General features: G+C 33.4%; 3 protein-coding genes across 7 annotated transcripts in view; 1 reads left to right on the top strand and 2 right to left on the bottom strand.

Moving 5' to 3' along the window:
* Positions 1-2107: 2107 nt before the first annotated feature.
* Positions 2108-8653, bottom strand: LOC129285706 (KH domain-containing protein At4g18375). Of its 4 annotated transcripts, none has more exons than XM_054921515.1 (9): positions 8461-8653; positions 8194-8316; positions 6992-7600; positions 5511-6014; positions 5058-5297; positions 4687-4956; positions 3576-3634; positions 3339-3435; positions 2108-2623 (listed from the first exon to the last, which is right to left on the bottom strand). In XM_054921515.1, exons 3-9 carry the CDS (start codon positions 7577-7579, stop codon positions 2492-2494), a joined length of 1890 nt encoding a protein of 629 aa, XP_054777490.1. In that variant the 5' UTR covers positions 7580-7600; positions 8194-8316; positions 8461-8653; the 3' UTR covers positions 2108-2491. The 4 variants fall into 4 exon arrangements, with proteins under 4 accessions (XP_054777490.1, XP_054777489.1, XP_054777487.1 ...); XM_054921514.1 differs by having other exon boundaries at positions 8259-8316; XM_054921512.1 differs by lacking the exon at positions 8194-8316 and having other exon boundaries at positions 8461-8652.
* A 6530-nt stretch (positions 8654-15183) lies between these two features.
* LOC129285100 (uncharacterized) lies at positions 15184-16568 on the top strand. Of its 2 annotated transcripts, XM_054920653.1 has the most exons (3): positions 15184-15315; positions 15401-15775; positions 16238-16568. In XM_054920653.1, exons 2-3 carry the CDS (start codon positions 15426-15428, stop codon positions 16254-16256), a joined length of 369 nt encoding a protein of 122 aa, XP_054776628.1. In that variant the 5' UTR covers positions 15184-15315; positions 15401-15425; the 3' UTR covers positions 16257-16568. The 2 variants fall into 2 exon arrangements, with proteins under 2 accessions (XP_054776628.1, XP_054776627.1); XM_054920652.1 differs by having other exon boundaries at positions 15200-15775.
* A 931-nt stretch (positions 16569-17499) lies between these two features.
* LOC129286040 (protease Do-like 5, chloroplastic) overlaps positions 17500-21516 on the bottom strand; it is a 6789-nt gene continuing 2772 nt past the window's right edge. The window contains exons 2-8 of the mRNA XM_054922082.1: positions 21317-21461; positions 20909-20971; positions 20051-20140; positions 19464-19586; positions 18804-18891; positions 18086-18160; positions 17500-17799 (exon numbers count right to left, since the gene is read on the bottom strand). Of these exons, the coding sequence (XP_054778057.1) occupies positions 17693-17799; positions 18086-18160; positions 18804-18891; positions 19464-19586; positions 20051-20140; positions 20909-20971; positions 21317-21461 (691 nt within the window). The 3' untranslated portion in view covers positions 17500-17692. The remainder of the gene's footprint in view (positions 17800-18085; positions 18161-18803; positions 18892-19463; positions 19587-20050; positions 20141-20908; positions 20972-21316; positions 21462-21516) is intronic.

The raw sequence follows: 21516 nt of genomic DNA, 5'->3' as shown, positions 1-21516 counted from the left end.
TTAAGAGAGGAGACGACAAGATGAGACACCAAAACAATAATAGTAACGATACAAACTGCAATAAACAGGGATCTTCAGAAAACATTTCAAATGTGATTGGATGATCAATCATTGTCTCTGCGTATTTCCAGAAAGAACCAGACATCAGGTCCAATGCATTTCTTAACTCTAAAGTAATACTTTCGGTCAAGCTTTCATGGATTATCCAGTGCTTGAACGCCAGAATTTGACTATCTATCATATGAAAACCTAGATGACATGTTCAATCAAAATACCAGAATCTGTTTCTCAATGGTACATAACAGTAGTACATATTTACACGACAAAAGTGCACAAACCCAGAGTTGCAGCATAAGAAAGAGTCATGTGACTCTGAAACTGCCACCTGTGTGTTGACTGATGCTATAATAAAATCCCTGATATGAGAAACTGTTTGATCATAAATCGTTCACAACACAGGGTGCCAGACATTCCAAGTAAATGGCCCCTATCCAAGTGGCCTTCTTTCATTCAATAAAATGAAATATACAAAATTTCTTGTGTTTCAAACATGAGAAACAACATTAGCTAATGCATTAACAAAAAGTTGACTGCATGTAAGGCTACCAGAGGGCAAATAGAAGGGGCTCAAACCCAAACATACCGATAATCAACATTTACATCTACATCTACAACTACAACTACTTGTGCTACTTAATGCGCAAACTAAACATTGGTAACTAACAAGTTGATTTGTGACATCCAAGTTTCAGTATTGCTTCTATACCACCAATGAACCATCTTCCTTCCTCACAGAAGTACCAGGAAATCCCTCAAGAAAAACCAAACTCGCTAATTTTGACATCATTACTGATAAGAGTAGTGACTAAACAAACCAGAGAATACACGGAAAGAATGGATATATACAGAATCAAGTATGGGAGAGTGAGTCAACAGAAATATACAATATTCAAAACTAAGGAAGGATTCATCCACATGTATATTATCTTAGAGCTTAGACCTACGAAAACATCATAGTGAGCATCGTTACACAGCTGAGATCAGAGGATAGCTTAACTTCTCATAATACCCAAGAAACCAGATGAATGGTGCAATAAAATTGTGTCTTCCAATTTGAGGTAAGGCCAAATTTCAACATCAACCCTAAAGAGTTTCCAGCTGATAACATAAAATAGAAAGAAGGCTGGAAAGAGTTCAGTCACATCTACAAAGGGATCAGAAGCTTCCAGCGCATTGGTGCTGGTGTTAAAACACAGGCATTATGGATGAGAGATGTTTTAGCAGAAGATGGCATCATAGATAAGACAGAATATGCCTAAATGAAACAAGATTATTTGATATTGTTGCCAATGAAGAGTCATATTAGTCAGAAAGAAAGATCTGAATTGCAGATGTATATAGGATATGAAAGCAGCAATTACATGCCAATTTGATTTCTGTTTAGCTAAGACCGACAATAGCTGAGCTGGGCATTATACTGATGAAAACAATCCAATTAACTACTATTCAAGCTTCGTTGAGGATATAGATAATAATTTGTTGACAGGACAATAATCAAGTCACAGGCAGCAGAACTAGAGATCAAAATGTTAATTCAACTGCCACCCTTGATTGAATTTATGGGATCTGATGAAATCAGTATTAACCACAATGAATTGCTGTAAGAGGGGAAGACCTGCCACAAGTCCAGAATATGACACAGCAGCTAGGTAGTTTCTCCAGGTGAGTGGCATCCATCAAAAGACAATAGAATTTACACAAATTGTTTCAGAAAATCAATCTCAATGCCTTTTCAGATTATAGGTATATCGAAGATATTACACATGGTGTAATAAGAAGGAAAACTAGAAGCCCAAATAATGAAACAGAACAAGGGTTATATGCAGTTTGAAATGGTCAGCTGTATTCCAGGAGTACAAGCTATGGAAAACAGCAGCAAAGGAGGGAATGTTCAAGAACTAAATTTTCTCCACATTCATAAGGCAACTTCCCCAATTTTGAGTAGTACAAGTAAGCATAAATCATGATTATTGGAAAGAGGAGATTGATAGAGACTGCATTCATTGGCATTGTCGCGGAAGAAAGTTTTAGCCAAAAAAAAAAAAGATAAAGAGAATAAGAGGATGAATCATTAACCACCAGAATCAAAATAAAAACAATCACTAGGTTCCTTTGATAACATTTAATGGAGATAAAGATGACTTTGAACAAGTCAAGACAAAACAGTATGAATGGAAAGAAAGATCCTAAAAATTTCTGAGAGAAAACGCAGATGAGGAGTAGATTAAGAAAAAAGACAGGGACTAAAACTCCTAAATACAGAACCAGCAATGAATCCTCAGGAACAGTTACTGTTTTGGAAGACGCAGGGCTCAGGTTGATGCAGAGAATATTTTCTCTCAGGAAGCAACCTAGAAGAGCTAAGGAGAGGAACAAGGACACGCTTCAAGAACTGATCATTCCACCTTCCAAACTAGAGCACTCCAATAACTCAGGTGGCCATTATAAATGCCTGGATCAAATTTTCAGCAGCACGCTTCTGCTCAGGTGTGCCTGATATATGAGCAATACGATCACCCCGGGAGGATTTGGAGTCAGAAACCTCTATCATGGCTCCTGAAATCTGGAGTGAAACAACTAGACATGAAACAGACATAAAATGAAGCATATTTTGCAACAAATTTTCATCTGTATACTTTGTGGATGTAACACACATGGGTATTCCCAAGTAAGCTAAGGTTGATGAATGAATTCTGAAGCAACAATAGTACTTGACACCAAACAGGACAAGTATATTTATCATGTTTCTTTTCTGCCAATCAATAAACATGGTATGAACACAAGAAACTATTTCACAACATATGAATGCAAGGCTATCATCAGTGAGATGACAAAAGCATATTAAATGAAATTTAAAAGGATAATATTAAACACCAAACATGTAAAACGTCATTAATAAAGTAAAGAATAGGGAACTCCACAACTTATTCTTTTCTACTTAAATAAGCATAAAACTTCATTTCCACCCTGAGACATACTTGGTATGAGAAAAGTTGGATATTATATTTACCTTCTCACAAAAGACAAGGAAATGATAAGATAAAATCATATCATAACTCGACAGCCAAAACCAAGAACTATATTTGAGAATGCATGATATTGAATTGAAAGCTTTTGCAGTTCAAGATATTCAACTCATTCTAGACTATCACAATCCAAAGCATACAGTGAGAATATAAGATACAGCAGAAAGGAGCAAACTCACATTGATTTAAGGTAATGAATTGAGATAGATCTTTTAAACCAAAGAATGCAAGATTTTAAATGCATAAACAAACCTTTCTGATATTGGCTATATTTGTCCCTCCTTTACCTAACACTTTACCAACAGCATTTGCAGGAATCAGCATCTCCAAGGCTGATGGGGGAGGCAAACTGCGCACAATAGGGGGACAAAAAGAAGATTGATTAGCATCACATAGTTATAGAGTTGATGTTTTTTTTTGGGGGGAGGGGAGACCAAGTTAGTTGTACAACATTAGACCGAAGAATTTTGGCAAACAAAATATACTAACCCTCCGTACACCTTGGAGGCATATGAGGACACAGATCCATAGCCAGTTTCTCCCATCTGCTACAGACAAACAAAATAAGATAAGAAATTACCACTATATGATTAGAAACTAAAAACAGAAATTACATGTCACATTTATAACAAACAAAGGGGAAAAGGACCTGAAGAAATTCACAAGTTTGTTTCTTTATTTATATATAGAGAGGTAGAGGAAGACCAAAAAGAACACTTATGAAAGTTGTTGAACAAAACTTTTTAATTAACAATATTCCTAAAAACTTAGCTCATTATAGAATACAATAACATTGTGCAATCCATATAACCAAGTCCACCTAATGAGATAAGGCTAGTTGTCCTTGTTGTTTACCGTATTTATACTCAAGAATGGCTTTATGATTATTTTTCCCAAATGAAATAAAATCAATTTAACATAGGCATTGGACATATAATCTGCATCAACTTAGTAACCAACATATGTTAATGGGATATTTTACTTCATGTCAATGAACGGTGGCACTCATAAACTAAGATCTGGTCCGTTATAGTCCAAACAAAATGCTTGATGAGAAATACGTAGTTTTGGAATATTTTCAAAAAACTATCTATTAAAGAATAATTTTGAGGTCATATTTCCTGATGAAAATGAGTACATTCTAACACATCTCTACTTCTGAAGTAAAAATTCCAGGGGAAACTTCCTATCATACCACATGCAGCCTAGGATGGAATGATAGCATATACCATTACTTAAGATTTGATTTATTTTCCATCCCCAGTTTTTTAGTTTTTGGCAAATGAAAGGATCATAAAAATTATGATTTCTTCAAAAGAAATAAAGTACATCTTCAAATAATCATGCTTTTAAAAGGAAAAATTCAGCATGGAATATTAGAACAGTTTTTTAAAGATAACTCATTTGTAATTTAATTTAATTTGTAAATTTTATTAAAAAATGAACAGGGCTATTTTCCCTGTGATTTAAATTATCCTAGAACTTCGAATCAAAACCTGTATCAACAAATAAGCCATGATACTTACAAAAGTACTATCAAGATATAGGGTATCAGTGACAATGTAATGACTTAGCAAGAACTGAAGTCAGAGAGACATACCGACAAAGATCCATATCCATACAGGTTGCTAGAAGAAAGCATGCCCAGTCCACCTCCACTTTCGCCCCTGTGATCATAAGCCAGTGGAGCAGCAAGGGGAGGGACCGAAGGCAACACAGATGGAACAGAAAGACCGGTGCCACCTGAGTATAATGATTCAGCACCTATAGATGGATTATGGCCAGTGTCCCTTTCTCTCAACACATCATCCCTGAGTCTTAACACAATCTGTATTAGTGCATCTCTCACACAGTCAACGCTGCCAACCACCTAACCAGAACAGCATTGATCAAAATAAGCAAAGAAACAAACAAAAAAAAAAAAGATTAAAATTAAAAAAGAAAGTTAAGCAATGAAAAAAGTAACCAAACCTCAATCAGTTCATCATTTGCATCAGCTAGTTTAGGCTTATCACCTTTTGAGATTCGAACATCTGCCTTAGTTCTCCTCCGAATTTCATTTATGATTGAACCACCTTTCCCAATGATACACCCTATGACTTTTGATGGAACCAAGAGCCGGATTGAAACAGTTGCATCATCTTCGTCATTTATCTTTTCTTGTAGCAAAAGAACAGCTTCAACTGCCATGGACTTAATATCACTTTGCGACTACAAATTACAAACACCGCCTGTCAGTTTTCTTGCATATAATTTTAAGCCATGCTCTAAAAATGAAAGAACATCTTGATAACTAGTACATTTCAAGGCTCCCCTAAATGAATAGAATATATCATGGACTTCACCAGGTTTGACGGTTCAGATAATTATTACATGCGCAAGCAATTATTATAAGGGAAAATGAAAGACACAGTAACAGCGCACCTCTGTTGCAGTTATAACAATCAAACACTCATTGTGTTTAGCCTTGGAATCATCAACCTCAATACGAGCACCACTAGCCTGCCTTATACTTTTAATGGTACCTCCTGCCTTCCCAATGACACGCCCAATCTTGTCAGAGGGGCAGAGCATTCTGACAACTAATTCTTCAGATTGGGAAACACCACCAACACCAGAAACTATTGGAAGGGCAGATGAGTACAGAGACCACGTACTTCCTGCATCAGCATAAGCTGGTAGATCTTGTAGGTCTTGTAAATTTGTAGCACCTATTATTGGAGGAAGAGATCTAGGTGGCATAACATGATCTGAAGCTGGATATAATCCACCAGGTGGGTAAATAGGGACATCAGAGGGAATAATTATACTAGGAGGGACTTCAGGTACATTTGTTTCAAGAGGAATGTCCTCCTTAGGAGAGAACTTGTACATAATAGCAGAAACTGCAAAGAGTGCTTTCTTCACAGCTTCTGACTCACCAGATATCTATTAGCCAAAAAACAATATGAGAATGATTAAATTTCCAAACAAATAAAACTAAGATCATTATACCCAAGACTGATAATGAGGCTTTGACAATACAGTTACAATTAAAGAAGTAACACTATAAAAGGATGGGCTTCAACATCTGAGCAAATTATTGTCTATTTTACTGACATTGCATAAAACAATGCATTCATGAATACAGGGCGTTTATTTATGCATCTTTTTAACCACTTTGCTAGCAGCAGGAAGCTCTTCTCATATTGAAAAACAAAATGATAGGAAAAATATAGATCATATAGATGGGGAAAAATATAAACACCATAGGTGTCTTTTTCTAAGGAAATACATAGAGTACAAATTCAGCTACATTTTTCTTTCATTACCAAAAATTTGTTTCTTGCGTTTATACATGATTCAATCATGCATATCAGCATGGAGATCAATCTTATGCGAGAGAGAGAGAGAGAGAGAGAGAGAGGATATTCAAAATCTCATGCAGTTTAATCATAACTATTGAGCATTCAGCCAGCCGACATGTGCTCAAGTTTCTTCACCCTGTTAAGATCATTAAGATTTGAACATAATATAACAAAACATCTATTTAATTCAACATTTTTCTTCATTCATAGCAGGATATATTGATGTCAAAAGAAGATTTTCCGCAGCACCATATAACAAGGAGATAATCAACAAAAGCAGATGTACTTGCCAACTTAATATGCCCATTAGGGCCTCAGATTCATTTGACTGTCTTACCAACCATAAATTAACTCCTTTCACGCAAAGGATATGTCCCACCAATGTGGATCCCCAGCTTCTAATTTGCAGATTAAAATCAATATACGGGAAAAGATCATCACAAATCCTGGATTTTCTGATGGGGAGAACCACAGACTTCAACGCTACTAAATTATCTACTAAGGCATTCTAGTGCAATAAACTGTTCAATAGGTTGTTTCATTGCATCGAGAACTAACCATCACAAAATTGTCGAAATCCATGGCACATGAGTGTGTTGGGTCAGTTGCATCCTTAGGTGTAACCTTGATCATTGTCCTTGTCCTATTTCTCAATTTATTTATTGTAGACCCAGCTTTACCAATGATATTCGCAGACTGGCTTGATGGAACAAGGATCTGGCATTCTTCCCTATCCTTATGCTTCTTTTCAGTGTCTGCAACACTTGCCACAAATTTTACAATAGCAGCATGGACTTTAAGAAGAGCATCTTGAGCAGCACATAGAGGAACCCTGCTGCTGAACTCATCATCTACCTCAATGTCTTCCTTCTCCTTAACATAGGAGTAAATTGTTATAACTCGATCATTGGCACCTGGAAATGGATCAACAATCTTGACTATTGCATTAGTCTCCTGCCTTATTGTATTTATCACTTTTCCACCCTTGCCAATAACACTTCCAATAACTCCATCTGGACAAAGTACCCTATAAACAACCAATTCATCATTGCCCTTTCCATCTTTGTGATTCATGCGTCTCTTCTGATTTCTACTATCCCCATTGTGGTCTCTCTGTGAACGAAATCGTTTCCCAGTCTCACCCATTGATATATATTGGCGTGACTCCTGAAAGCATGACATACTTTTAGATAAATCAATAATTTCAAAGTCATATACTTGTTTATTGATTTAAACTCTAATCAGTAACTGCAATATGACAATATCACCGTTGTGGTGGGCTGGATTTCCCAACCACATCAATCAGCGATTGCAGTTTGCAATGTTTTCATGACATCTCTATATTTTCCTGCAATTACTAAGGCAACCACAATCTGCAATTTAAAGCCACGTGTAACATCATTGCCTATCCTAGGTTAACAGATTAAATGGATATGAAGTAAACCAGTGGACTTTACATCATTTACTTATTTCACAACTTTTGTTCGGCTAAAATAAGCTATTAACTGAAATAGGTCTACTAAACCAATTTTTATAGTTATCCCAAAAGAAGCACTACTGTAACCAAAAAAAAACTCAGCTCCCAGCAATACTAGATACCGTTTTCTACAGGGTCTACCACACGGCACTTCAAACGAGTGAAATAACTATTTCGTAAAGAGTAAAAATTTGAAACAAAATATGCAAATCTTAAATATTGGGGCCAGTCATGACATAACAGAGATTAAAAACAACTGAATGACAACTGCTACATTAATCACCTAAAAAGATTGGAACAAATTGGTTTCTGCAAATAATAAACGTATGATTTTACTCTCCTGCTGACCTTCTGTCTTAATTATCCAAAGAAGAAAGATGAAACACAAGATGCAGAAACGAGCCATCTCGAAACAGAAAAATCAGCAGATTAATACGACGATTGTGTGAGGAACAAAAAACAAACTTCATGGAAACCCAAGAAACAAGAGTTCAATTCAAACAAGAAGAGGAGACCAAGAAGAAGAGGTGAAAACCCTAGTGTTGCATACCTGACGATTTAGAGAGAAGAAGACGCCAATCGAAACCCTAATTCTAAAGTGTGGGAGCGAAGAAGGTAGTAACAACTAACGCTGCTCTCTTGGCGAGCTTCCTAGGATTCGCGGTAGTACACTGTCCGGATCACGAACAATTGGACATCCTGGAATTCGGGGCAAATAGTTTCCTGGGTTTCGAACACAAGCAATAGATTTGATTTTAGACGTAACAATTACTTCAGAATTATAAAATATGTCTAACCAAATTATTACTGTGTTTTTTAATTTCATCTATTTGTTAAAAAAATATAATTATATCCTTAAAATTATTAATATATATAAATTTTAAATTTTATTTTTTATAATTAATGATCATAATAAATTGTATTCCAAAAATTCAATTGACAATAAATAATAAATAAATAAAGATAAAATTGAAAAAAATATTAATTACTCTACCTCCATCTTATATTAAGGATCCAAGAAAGTATATCTTAATGATTTAGTTTTAATTATTTTTGAATTTCACATTGTTTTCATATTTTTTTTTATGTAATAGGATGTTTCAATTTGATAATCTCATTAATTATACCTTAATTAAAAGTATTTTTAAAAAAATTATTAATTATATTTTGAAAGTCGCAACATCCCGCATGATATTTTGGGGGAAAAAAATAACAAGTCTAGTATATTTATCATTATATATAAGCTAAATTTAAATTTGATTTTTCTTAAAAAAAATAAAGTCTACTGTTAATTGTTAATATATTCATTATTTCACTAAAATAACATAGTATAATAAGGAGTTTATTTATACATGATTAAAAATTTATGTCTACACATGATTTAAAGTTTGAGGGAAAAAAAGAATAAAGATAAATGTAACAATTTTTTTTTTACATTAAGTAAAATGGACGCTTAATGAAGGGGAAAAAATGATATACTAGGTCAATAACAGTTATTTTTATGCTTATTAATTATTAATTATCTAACAGAATAATTAACAGTAGAGAAATTAGTGCATAAACTAAAAAGTTGAAGTAAATTGTCCAGTTTTAAAAGATCAAAAAGCTCATTAATAGATACTAAAATTTAGAGAGTTTTAATATGTATAGTAGCAAATACAATTTATTTTTCAAAAGTCATCAATAAAATCAGGTATTTGATTATCTTGAAAAACTCAGGAAATTTATATAAGAAAAAACTTAACTTTAAATACTGCACTTTGCTCTCATTTTGCTATCAATACCTACACTTTTTTTAGTATTTTAAGTTCCCATATTTTTATTTTTTATTATTTTAGATTCTTCCATGATTAAATTGTAAAAACATTAGAGAGACTTAAAATATTAAAAAATAGTGTAAGGATCAATAACAAAATACAAAAAAAAAATAAAGATATAGAGTTATGTTTTTCCTTATATAAATACGAATTATAAACTAAAAAGGGTTAAAATATAACAGAAAATAACACAAAAATTAATAAAAGAGAAAATCACTCCCACACCCTTGAATGAGTTAATTTTACACACAGTTGCCTCAGAAGTCAAAAATTCACGTATTACGCAAAAGTCCCAAATCTTTTTTTAAATAAATTCTGAAGCACGATTGCTACAATGTCCTTACTTTTTTAAGAAAAAGAAAACTTGCCTCCATCCGTTGTTATCCGTCGTTGGAGCTAGAGCTGCCACTGCCAACGGCAACGTCCAAGGTTAACTATGCTGACAATAGAATTTTCTGGGAGGATGTTCACGGTAAGGAGGATGCATATGACCTCGTGGATCTCAAAAAATAATACGGGTAGGGATAAAGGTATCCTTGGCGACGTTCAATTTAATTCATTTATTAAATAAACTCAGATTAAATTCAAATTTTTAATTAAATTTATCTAATACTTATTTTTATAAGGCTTGACTTACAAGCCTGACAAGTCAATTTCTTTACATATATATTATTATTATATAATATATTATATACATATTAATTTTATCATTTAATTTTTAATCAATCTATTTCTTTTTATTTCTAGTTATATTTTCAATTAGAGTGAACTTATTAATGCATTTACTTTATTATTGTAGTTGGTAAATCCTCTTAATTTTTATATATTGTAATTAATATATCGGTTAATATATATATATATATATATTAACAATCTTAAAATATAATTTGAGATGATTAAAACTAATATATAAACTTATTTAAAAAGTTTACTTTTAAATAAAATTTTAAATAGATTTTCAGGCCAAGTCAAGTTTTAGATAGACTCAAACCTGATTCATGAAAAAATACCTTACACAAGCTTCAAGAACTCAATCTTATGACCTACTATGCAGACTCAAGTTTATTCAGTCAAAGTCTAACTCAACCTTACTTATTTATATGCTAAATATAAGCACTAGACTACTAAAGTCGTTTGGATATTGGCATGTATTAAATGACTTACCATAACTACTCCCCAAAAATTCTTTCATCAATGATAGGTTTTGATAGTTGATGATAATAATTTCATCACTACAATAGATGGATGGTAATTGTTGGAGGTCTGCTTTCTTAGCAAGGACATTGTTGCTCATGGACAAAAGTCAGGTCTTACATGCAATTTAGTCTTACTCCAGTCTTGCTCAATGTTTGAATTTAGGGTTAGGCTTTACCCAACCACCACATCTTTTTAAACTTAATATCTCAAAAGCATAAAAAATGAATTTATTCATAAAAAATATAATCAATGTCGTTGAAAATATATTATTTATAAATTTAATATTAGGATAAAAGGCTAATCATTTTGTAAATTATATATATTGAAAAATATTCTTTAATTTTATATAGTTGTTTGAACCAAAAATATGCTATAGGCCAAAAAATCAAGAATGTCGTGGCCTAACTCAAGGAGACTCTACAACAAGGCCACTCTACCATTGTCTAAAGGCCAAACCTTTGAGAGATTAGTGAAATGTCATGTTTCAATAGAGAGGCAATCAGGTCTAAGACCATTCCCTACTATTCGTGAAACTCAAAGTGCTACTCTACCACACTCTCTCAATAAGGTGCACCCATAATTCTAAAGCAAGTGGGAACTGCTCCCTTAGGTGGAAAAATTTCAAATTCAAAGAAGTACATTATTGCCTACCCATATAAAAGGCAGTGAGTATGTAACTGAAGCCTTTCTTCAATGCTCTATACAACTAATTTACATCAAACAAACTTACCTCAGTGCCAATCTCAAACTTGCCCAACGCAATCCTTAATCTCCAATTTAAACTTACTAAGCTTGCTACTTTGCTCCTCCCTTTGATCATCAGAGTATCCTCAATTTACTTACTTCCCAATAATGTACTTTCATACTAGCATGCTCGCTCACATATTTTGAACTTTAATTTGCTTTGACGATCCAAGGAAATTATGGTAAATGACATTGGGAGCTTATAATCTTTTGATCACCAACTCTTTTGAGGATTTAACTTCTTTGACACGCTCAGCATTCTAAACTCTAAAAAGGTACAACACTTCAAACCATTTCCACCAACTAGTTTTTAGCACAAACAACAATATAAGTTCAAAATGAATTTAAAATTTTAAAAGGGGTTAAAAATTTGAAACCATAATAAATATTTATGATAATCATAAGAATATTATATTGCACAAAATAATTGAGAAATAATAATAATAAACAATTAGTTTCACAATTTTTTTAAAACAAAAATTCATGCATCAAAGTGGGGCAAGACATGTTTTGATCCTAGCCCAATGGTCAATTCCAAATTTAATTCAAATCCTCCAATTACATTGAGCTCGTCGGGCCATCTAACTACTCGTATAACATGTCAAGGGACTTGAGACTTTTTTTTGACCTGGGACTTCAAACTTCAGTATTCAATATAATTCAAGGTATTGAAAATCAGATCAATCATTGAACCAACCAAGCTAATGGGTCATGGGTTAGTGGTTTAACCAGAGTTGAATAGAGGGTCAACCTGGAGGGTAAATAAGTCATAATTAAAATAATATAATTTAAATAAAAACACATTAATCATGACAACATTTAACCAAATCCAAGATTAATTTCTAATACAAGATACAAATACAATAATAATTATATAAATACAATTATTCAAAAGTCTGACAATAATAAAATACAACATTCCAAATATTCATCCTTACAACCTTTCAATCATTAAAAATTCTAGAACTAATAATCACTAACACTAAAGTTATTATTAACTTCATTCAAATCTTTAGGCATTGAGACATTAGGAGTTGAATAAGAAAAACCTTCATGATCTCATAGAACCTCTATTCTTCAAGGCCAAGACTTGAAGGCTAAATTCATTTTCTGAATCCTTTTTCTAGTTTTTTTTAATTTTTAGAGTTAAGTTAGAAAAATTAAAAACCCCTAAAAATAGTTTTTTAAGCTAATTTTTTTCATTCTTCTTAGGTTTTGGCAAAAAAAAAGTGACCTGATTAGCCCAATAACCCATCGGGTTACCCAAGTTACCTTGGGTTGACCTCAGGTCAGCTGAGCTAATCCAGGTCACTACCAGATTGATAATAAATCATAGATTTTATACATTTTATCCCACATTTTCAATGCATTTTAATGATGATTTTGGGCTAGTTTGGGTTTATTAGATATTATTTAAATTATTAGTCAATTTTGAGGAATAATATATTTCTGGATTGATTATGAAAATTTTAAGCTTAAATTGCTAATATTTTATTTTTCCTATTTTTAACATGGTTTAATTTTTTCAATCTTTAATTAAGCTTGATTTATAAAATCATTATACATTATGTGAGTTCTTAGCCATTTTATTGGAAAATTTTAATTGTTGGGGAAATTAATATGAAAATATTTCATTAGACATGAGACTTATTTTTGACAAAATCTAAACTAATAGGTTAATGTTGACTTTTTAGGTTATGAAAGCACAATTAATAAAATTTAATGGTGAAGATTAATTCTTGAGTTTCAAAATATATCCGATGATCAAGGTTGTGAAGAATAAGGAAATAATTATCAAGATTCATTAAGAGTGCAATAGGCATTTCTAATTAAGAAAAATTTGAAAACTTTTTCATTTTTTTTATCTTTTTTTATTGGCTTTTTTGGAATTTAACATAACCATTGGATCATATGTTTCTAACCATCTCTTCCTTTCACAAATATACGTAGTACCACTATCAAGAATTGAGAGCTCTCTCATTCATGTTTTCTTTCCTTCCGCAGCCGCGTCTCCATCTCCGGCTTCTCTTTTCTCCCACCCCATTCATTCATGCCACCTCGTCTCTTCTTCCATTCTTCCACCAATTAATCACTCCATTATTTCCATTCTATATTTTCAATCCACGGCACACACCTCATCTTCATCCAAATTGTACCTATCCCCATTCACGCCGCCTCATCTCTCCCGCTTCCAAACTGTTCACTCATTTGTTAAACTCCATTTCCAGTAATCATCTCATGACTGTGACTTGTAGCTTAAAGTTTGGAGGGAGAGCTTCATTCATGAGAGCTTGAGCTAGCTTGGGAGATAACTTAGGATAAGCATGAAGGAAGTTAGAACTTGGGATTTGCATTTGAAGATTATTGGGGAGTTTTTTTTCATTTATCTTTTTAATTCAAGAGCTTAGAATTATCTAGTTTTAAATAATTTTAAGTTATAATACTTGAGTACAATCTAGTTTTAAGTTTTAAATATTTTTGAATGTTAGATTAGATGGATATTTGGATTGATTTTGTGCTTAATAAATTTCTAAAATTTATATTTATATACCCTTATTTTACCAATTAAATTAATAATTGAGTTTTCATTATTAATTTAATTGTCATTGCAGTGTTTCTTGCAAATTTGAGTTGTTTCTTATATTTCTTGATTATTCAATTAAGTTAGTAATTTATCTAATTGTTTAATTAGGTAATTTAAATATTTTTTTCAAATCTATTTTGAATTAATCGTCATTGATTTTAAGGAATTTAATTTGCTTAATTCATAGTCATAATATTTGGTTCACTATGAGTTCTCTAATAAATTAAACGTTAGACTTTATACTTATGAGTTTTCTTTACTTTAATTAGATAATTGAATTATTAATTTTTCTTTTCTATTATTTCTTTTTGATCTCACTAATTGAATTGGAATAGGAAAGTTAATTCCATGTAATGTCCTAAGTTGTCCCCTTTATCAAAATTAAATCAAACTTTTTTTAATTTTTGATTAATTAATCCTTTTTATCATTTAATTAACTTCTTTAGTTTACATTTTATTTTTCTCATCACAAAACCCCATCATAATTTAGGATTCATACATTGGATAATAGCATTTAGGTGATATAAGTATGGATCCATTTAGGAAGCTTTAGTTGCATAAATTACATTTTTTTATTTGTATTTTAGTGCAAAAATATAGCATTTAGTTTTAGATCTTTTTACATTAATTTTCAAATACCTAGAAAACTTAGTATAACTGTTAAAGTACTCTTTGAAAATAATGACTTAAAATTAGCTTATATTATATTAAATTAATTTTAATTTAATCAATTGTCGATACGAGGAAGGCAATCCATCAACTAGGTTAACTAGAAACCAAGATCAGTGAAGTGGTCGGTTTACCGATTCATGGATCGACCTGATTGGTCCAATCATTAGTGGATTTCAAAGGATTTGAATGTAAAATTGACTTTTCCAAGGAACATGAGACTAAGTTTTCCTTAATTAAACAAGGTATTCTCATCGGACGGTGAAGATCGCGCTCACCTGTAGAGAGCAACACGCAAAATCTCGTTTCTCACACATTTGACATCTCCCAATCGTTCCATTTCTCTTCCATCCATCGCGGTGGAGACGGTCTTCCCCGTCGACAACTTGCTACGGTGACATACCTAACCTCTATCAAACAACTTCATTACCAATCCATTTCAATTTCATCGAAACCAAACTTGAGACTGTTTCTGGCAGGAGGTTTTCGCTCAATCTCCAAACGATGGAACGAGAAACGCAGCAACCTCCGGCTCTGGGTCAGGAGAACAGCTCAGATGGTCCTCGGCAAATAAGTTCGGATCGGGTCAATAGGGTAAAGAAGCTTCTGTTCCGTCGGATGCTTGTGGGCATTAATGATGGGAGGTTCTTCTTGGGTGGATTCTACTGTATGGATAAGCAAGGGAATATCATTCTCCAGGACGCCGTGGAGTATCGCAGCACACGGCGGTCCTCGCCTTCTCCGATGGAGCAGAGGTGCCTTGGTCTTATTCTTATTCCTTCTTCATGCCGCACATCTTGCCATGTGGATTATTCAGTGGAAGAACAGTTGTCAGTGCTAGCACTCAATGAGACGTGAGCATTATTCTGGTTTAAGCTATTTCTGGATTGAGGAATTACGAATTGATTATAGATTTTAGTGGTTCATGAATATTGTGTTCTGTTAATATCTAGGATTGTTAGCTGTTGATTGAATCTCAATCCATTGACACGAATATGGAAGACGATATGATTATGGTTCTTGACAAATTTCAGTTGTGACAGAACGCCCATGGTTTAATTACTATGAATTGGTGATGTAGAAGACTTGATTGGTAAACATGATAAAGTAGTTTTCGTACACACGAATGAGTTCATATCGGTTGTCTTTTTTCTTCAATCTAGAAGACATACTGTTTGAAAGTTGATGCTATTTTTTCACTAAGGATGCATCCGATTAATTTTCATTAAAATTTGAGTAAAACTTGTTGCAATGTAACAATAAAGGATCAACAAACTACATCTAGCTTTTTTTGAGTTTACGAAGTTATTGTGCAGGGAACTGCACTACAAATAATCGGAATTTGCCCGTTTCAACAAAGGAGATGTGCAAAGTACAAACCCGATTCTCCCCTCTCCTGCATGGAGAAGTTCAGGAAACGACGATCTTAATCTCAAAGCAAAGAGCATCATTTGATTTTACTTTGCGTCTGAAACTAGGAATGACTCATTTGTAAATATTTCTTAATCGTCACATTCTAAAATCCCATCATGATTCTGAATGGTTGAGCATGAAGCCATGAGAAACATCAAGTTCCACTTTGATTCATTGTCATATGGAGAGAAAAAGTAAAGAACGCATGATTTCCTTCGTTTTGTGAAAGTTCAATGCAGTTTCTGCTCTCTGCTCCAAAATGTTAAAAATCTTTCCAACATTTGGCCGTGAATAGTGGGTTACAATGGAGGGCTTGTTCATATGGTCGAAATCAGAGTCATGACAATAAAGCCTCTTTTTCTATGGAAGTGATAATCACAATGGTTTATCCTATTCCTTGAATTATTTTCACTGATGCTACATTTACTGCCATTGTTTAAATGAAATGAAGTTACAAAAATGCCTCAGCAGAAAAAGGAAAAGAGAACAGTTGGTGCTTTACTGAATTCAGCTGCCTTATTTTTGTGGACTTTACCTGTCTGAGCAAGTCAGCACGTTACCCAGTTCAATATAGTTGTCAGGCTTTGGTTTGAAGGAGTAGAATAAGATAAAAATATGTAGTGTTTGGAGACAATGATAAATGCCTTAGGTTTAAAATCCTCGTGTAGGCTTTAAGCATGTTGTATTCTGTTTGGCCTGCCTCTTTGGCAGCTATTTAGATAATAGAAAATAGGTAGAATTACATATAAATCATACTCAACACAATTAAACATTCATAGGTCCATTGACAATTAAGCTTAGGAGAACAATAATACATTATTAGAAACTTAAAGGAGTAGATTTTTCTTGTTATGCTCATTGATATGTAAATCTGTTTACATGCATCTTTTTCTCAATGCCCTCTTCCAGTACCGCTCTGTTATGCGGTCTTATCCTCTTTAGTTCCAAAACAATTATCATTAGACTCTTGATTAGACTTTTATTTTCAAAATTCCATCAATGTTCTGTTGGGGATTTTTCTGATGCATCGGAAAAGGGCATGTACAATTTCGCTTCACATCGTAACCCATGAAATCTAACATGAAATCAAACATGATCAAGATCTGTATAAAAATGTTAAATTTCGCAGTCAAACATCCAGAAGACAGTCATTTACTGGATCCTGTTTTCCAAATGTAGATTTAGTCCGAGCACGCCCATTTCATTTAATTAAGGAAATCTTACGGACATGTAATGTAATCAATGGATAAATCAGATTACTGATTGTCAGCTTTAGATAATACAGGCATGGGATTTGACCAACAAAATGAATCCCAAAACTGAATCTCAATGTTTATGTAATTGACACCTAACATTTATCAAAACCTGTTAGTATAGGGTGTTCCGTACACAATAAGGTAAGGCACGCTCCTGAGAACAGTGTCGATGGGAATTGCAAAGTTCACACCAGATGACACTCCAGTCCCTGAATGAAACGCAGCATTATGAACCTTATTATACATGAAGGCTTACTAGAGTAACTTAGTCAATATTCTATTATGTAATAAAAACATGAAAAAAATATATTCATTCACACCACTCAGAAAATGACTTCATAAGTTAAAAACTTGTAAATTGGCACTATAACAGCCAAAAAGAGGGTAGTGATGAATCAGTGACATCGTTCAACGCCCTTATCATTGGATAAAAGATGTTATATGGTACAATGCTGATGTTTTTCCAAGAAAGATGAATTACGAAATATTTCATACCTTTTCTAGTGAATGTTGCTGTGTTTACTCCAATAACGTGCCCGTAAGAATCAATCAATGGTCCACCTGAATTCCCTGTTCAGATCCATGAATTCAAATTAAGCATCAGACCATGATACCTAACTAGTCCCGAGAAAATGCAAGGATGCCAATAAAAGCCTTAGTATTGCTGAAATTTTACGTTGTAAATACACAAGAATATCATATAAGAACCATCAAGATTCATGACGCTCTCTGCGTTGGATAACATTTCTCTATGAGGGTGGAAGATATAAAACATTACTATACGAAAGTATGAAGCTAAGCACACAGTAACATGATGGTAGATCCTCATATAGGCGTGAAAAAACAACCGGGTTTTTCTATCAGATTAAGAAAAGATCTTAGGATGCTAATGTTACCTAATTCCAAACACAGTAAGTCCGAGAGTAGGGAAAAATTGGTAGAATTGATCACCCCTTTAATTTGACCGATATGATGGGGCACAAGGTACTATTTCTCCCCATTAGTAACCTTTTTAAATAAAAACCAATTACTGAGAGTATAAAGGTTTGAGGTTCTAACACATCTAACTTCAATCCTAGGGTCAGGTGACGTTTGGTTTGCCAAAAATGTTTTCTAGAAAGAAAATGGGAAAATGTGTTGCCTTATGATTGCCTTGTGTTGTAAGGCAAAGCACTTTTCAATTTACTTTCCGTATACTATTGCCTAAGGCTACCTGCGTTAATAGCTGCATCGGTTTGAATAGCCCCCTTAATAGCTCCCCCATTTGGTGCAGGAATCTCCCGGCCTAAACCACTGATGACCTGGAGCATTTACATCAGCCAAAACACACCTATTTTAGACTCCATACTGCCACAAAAGTGACTGCACATAATATAATAGGAAAGAAATAGAAAAGAAAAGAAAATACGATGTAAAGATGAAAAATAAGCCTTATACACAATCAAATTCTCATGTCATTCTCTGCATGACTTCAAATTACCCAATATATAATCCACAGACATTCCTACATAAGGAGTTGTCACTACAACTTGAACCTTAGAACATCTATTCCAATACTAACCCACCACAACCTCCTGAAAAAAGTCTACATCGCTCACAATGATTACTTTTCTTAGTTATAAAGGCTTTATTATCCTTCAGTAGCAAGTCACATAAGCATTTCATGAAAGAAGCAACAGCATATGTTCTATTGGAGAGACTTCAGTTCAATCTGGAAACACCTTTGAATAGTAAATAAATGTTTGTTGAAATTTTCATACATGAATCTATGATCTTTTTCCCCAACATGTAGTTGATAAGGTAAAGTTCACAACAGCATTGGGGATTTCTCATTAAATTATATACATGTTTACTTTAAATTTTTGAGAATTACCCCTGTTGTCAGAGTGTTCTCATATCCATAAGGATTCCCAATAGCAAAGCAGCTCTGACCAACATGTACATCTTTAGATGTTCCAAGAACTGCAGGTTTTATTTCGTACCCATCAACATCGACCTGTACATGGAATAAGTAATTTTGAGAGAAAGTGGCTTGCAGTGAGGGAAAGAGGAAAACGAGTGTTATTGGGCTGATATGTAACAACAATATTTCCACTTAAAATCTCTTGATACTAGTTTCTCTATGTAGAAAAGGATTAAGAACAGAAAATTTCTTTGCACCTAGTTCTCCCTAGAATAATAATGTTGCCCCCTATAAACAAAAAGATGGCATATTTTGCTACGCGAAAAAAAAGAAGATGGCATTTTTCAATTGAAAACAAATGTAGCTTGGCGCAAGCCAACTCATGCTACTGGTGTTCTCATCTTCTCACAGAAATTTTAACTGTCAAAATTACAAAAAGGGTGTACATGGATTTATATTTACTGTCAATATTATTGAATGGGAAAAATGATTTTAAATATTCATTATCAAAAATCAAAATGGACGAAAGGGGGAGTGGTTGTTGGATCACAATATACCTTGAGAACAGCCAGGTCGTATGCTGGGTCAAAGCCAACTATCTTCCCTTCCCTGACAAAGTTATTTCCCCTGGCATCAACTAGAAACACCTGTAGACAGTAATAGTATGTATGAATTGCTGCTCAGAAGAATGGTTACAGAGAAAAATGACTATTAGATATGGCCATTCGATACAAACACTATCTCACATTGCCTCCAGTTGGTTATGTTATATTTCAATCAAGTTAATTGTTGTAATCACCAAATTACCATAAGTTTAATTGTATCAGGTTTAATTATCATCATTATTTTGGTTGCTGTAAATAGAAGTCATTCTTCTCCTTTGAACTGTCATGCTCATTCCTGTCTCCTAGTTACCATCACTCTAAAATAACATTTGGTCTATGAGAAATACTTAGATAGACCGAATGCAACACGTTATTTGTGGTCTGTCCAATAAAAATATAATATTTAGATGATATTAAATATAAATTGATTTTGATATTAATGATAGTAGAGAGAGAAAAGGAAAGAAATCAAATGTACATTTTGTTATTAAAAAAAATCAATTAAAAAAAATGTCACACAAGATTTTATTTAGATTACTTAGAGTATTTTAATTGAACAGACCACAAATGATATGGTGCACTCGGTCTATCTAAATATTTCTCTTTGGTCTATTGAATTTTGGGGGTGCCACAATAAAATAACACAGGAGAGGCAGAACAAATCTTTATGGAAAGAGATTCTTAATACGAATCAGACTGTTTAAGCTGCTTTTTTGGCCAACAACAACAATAAAGGGAAAGGACATCCACATTTCCTTCATCTCCAAGCAAAAACTTTAATGTAATATAATTAACAGCAGAAGGGAAAACCTTACAACGTTGTAAACCACCAACATCAGTAGCCAATTTAGCAACAACATGGTAATTGGTAACCTGTTCATCAGAAAAGGAAATTGATGATTTCTAATAGTTCAGGAGCAAATATGTGCAATCAATGTCATAGAGAACATACATGACAGACAGTCATTGGTTCCTTATTAAGATGTCTAAAAATGTAAACATGATGCATTAATTCCACGGGTGAGAAATAATATTTGAAAATGTTTTCCATGTCTTAATATTTCCATAAGATTGAATCACCATCACAGATAGTCACTATATATAATCTAAAAACAAAAATTTCAAACTATGATGACAGAAATGTTGGGTATCGATTAGAGAATTTAACCTATTTAAGAACTCAGATCGATTGAACATGCTAGAAAAAGGAGTGCTTACAATGTGACCAAATTCATCCCAAATGAAGCCTGAACCAGTTCCTTCAACTTTTGCATCTTCATCCTCATTCATCCTGACTTCGCTAGAGGTCTTGGGGACTTTAGCCAATTCAATGTCTTTAAAACAACCGACGGTGTGTGAGTTCCTGTGATAATATCAATTTTAATTTCAACAAGGCAATGCCCATAGAAACAACGAAA

Source organism: Prosopis cineraria, unplaced genomic scaffold, assembly GCF_029017545.1.
Source record: "Prosopis cineraria cultivar Desert tree isolate PC_DT_omini unplaced genomic scaffold, ASM2901754v1 PC11, whole genome shotgun sequence".
NCBI classification, from domain to species: Eukaryota; Viridiplantae; Streptophyta; class Magnoliopsida; order Fabales; family Fabaceae; genus Prosopis; species Prosopis cineraria.
Note: the sequence above shows the minus strand (reverse complement) of the source record. Positions and strands in the feature narration are given on the sequence as shown.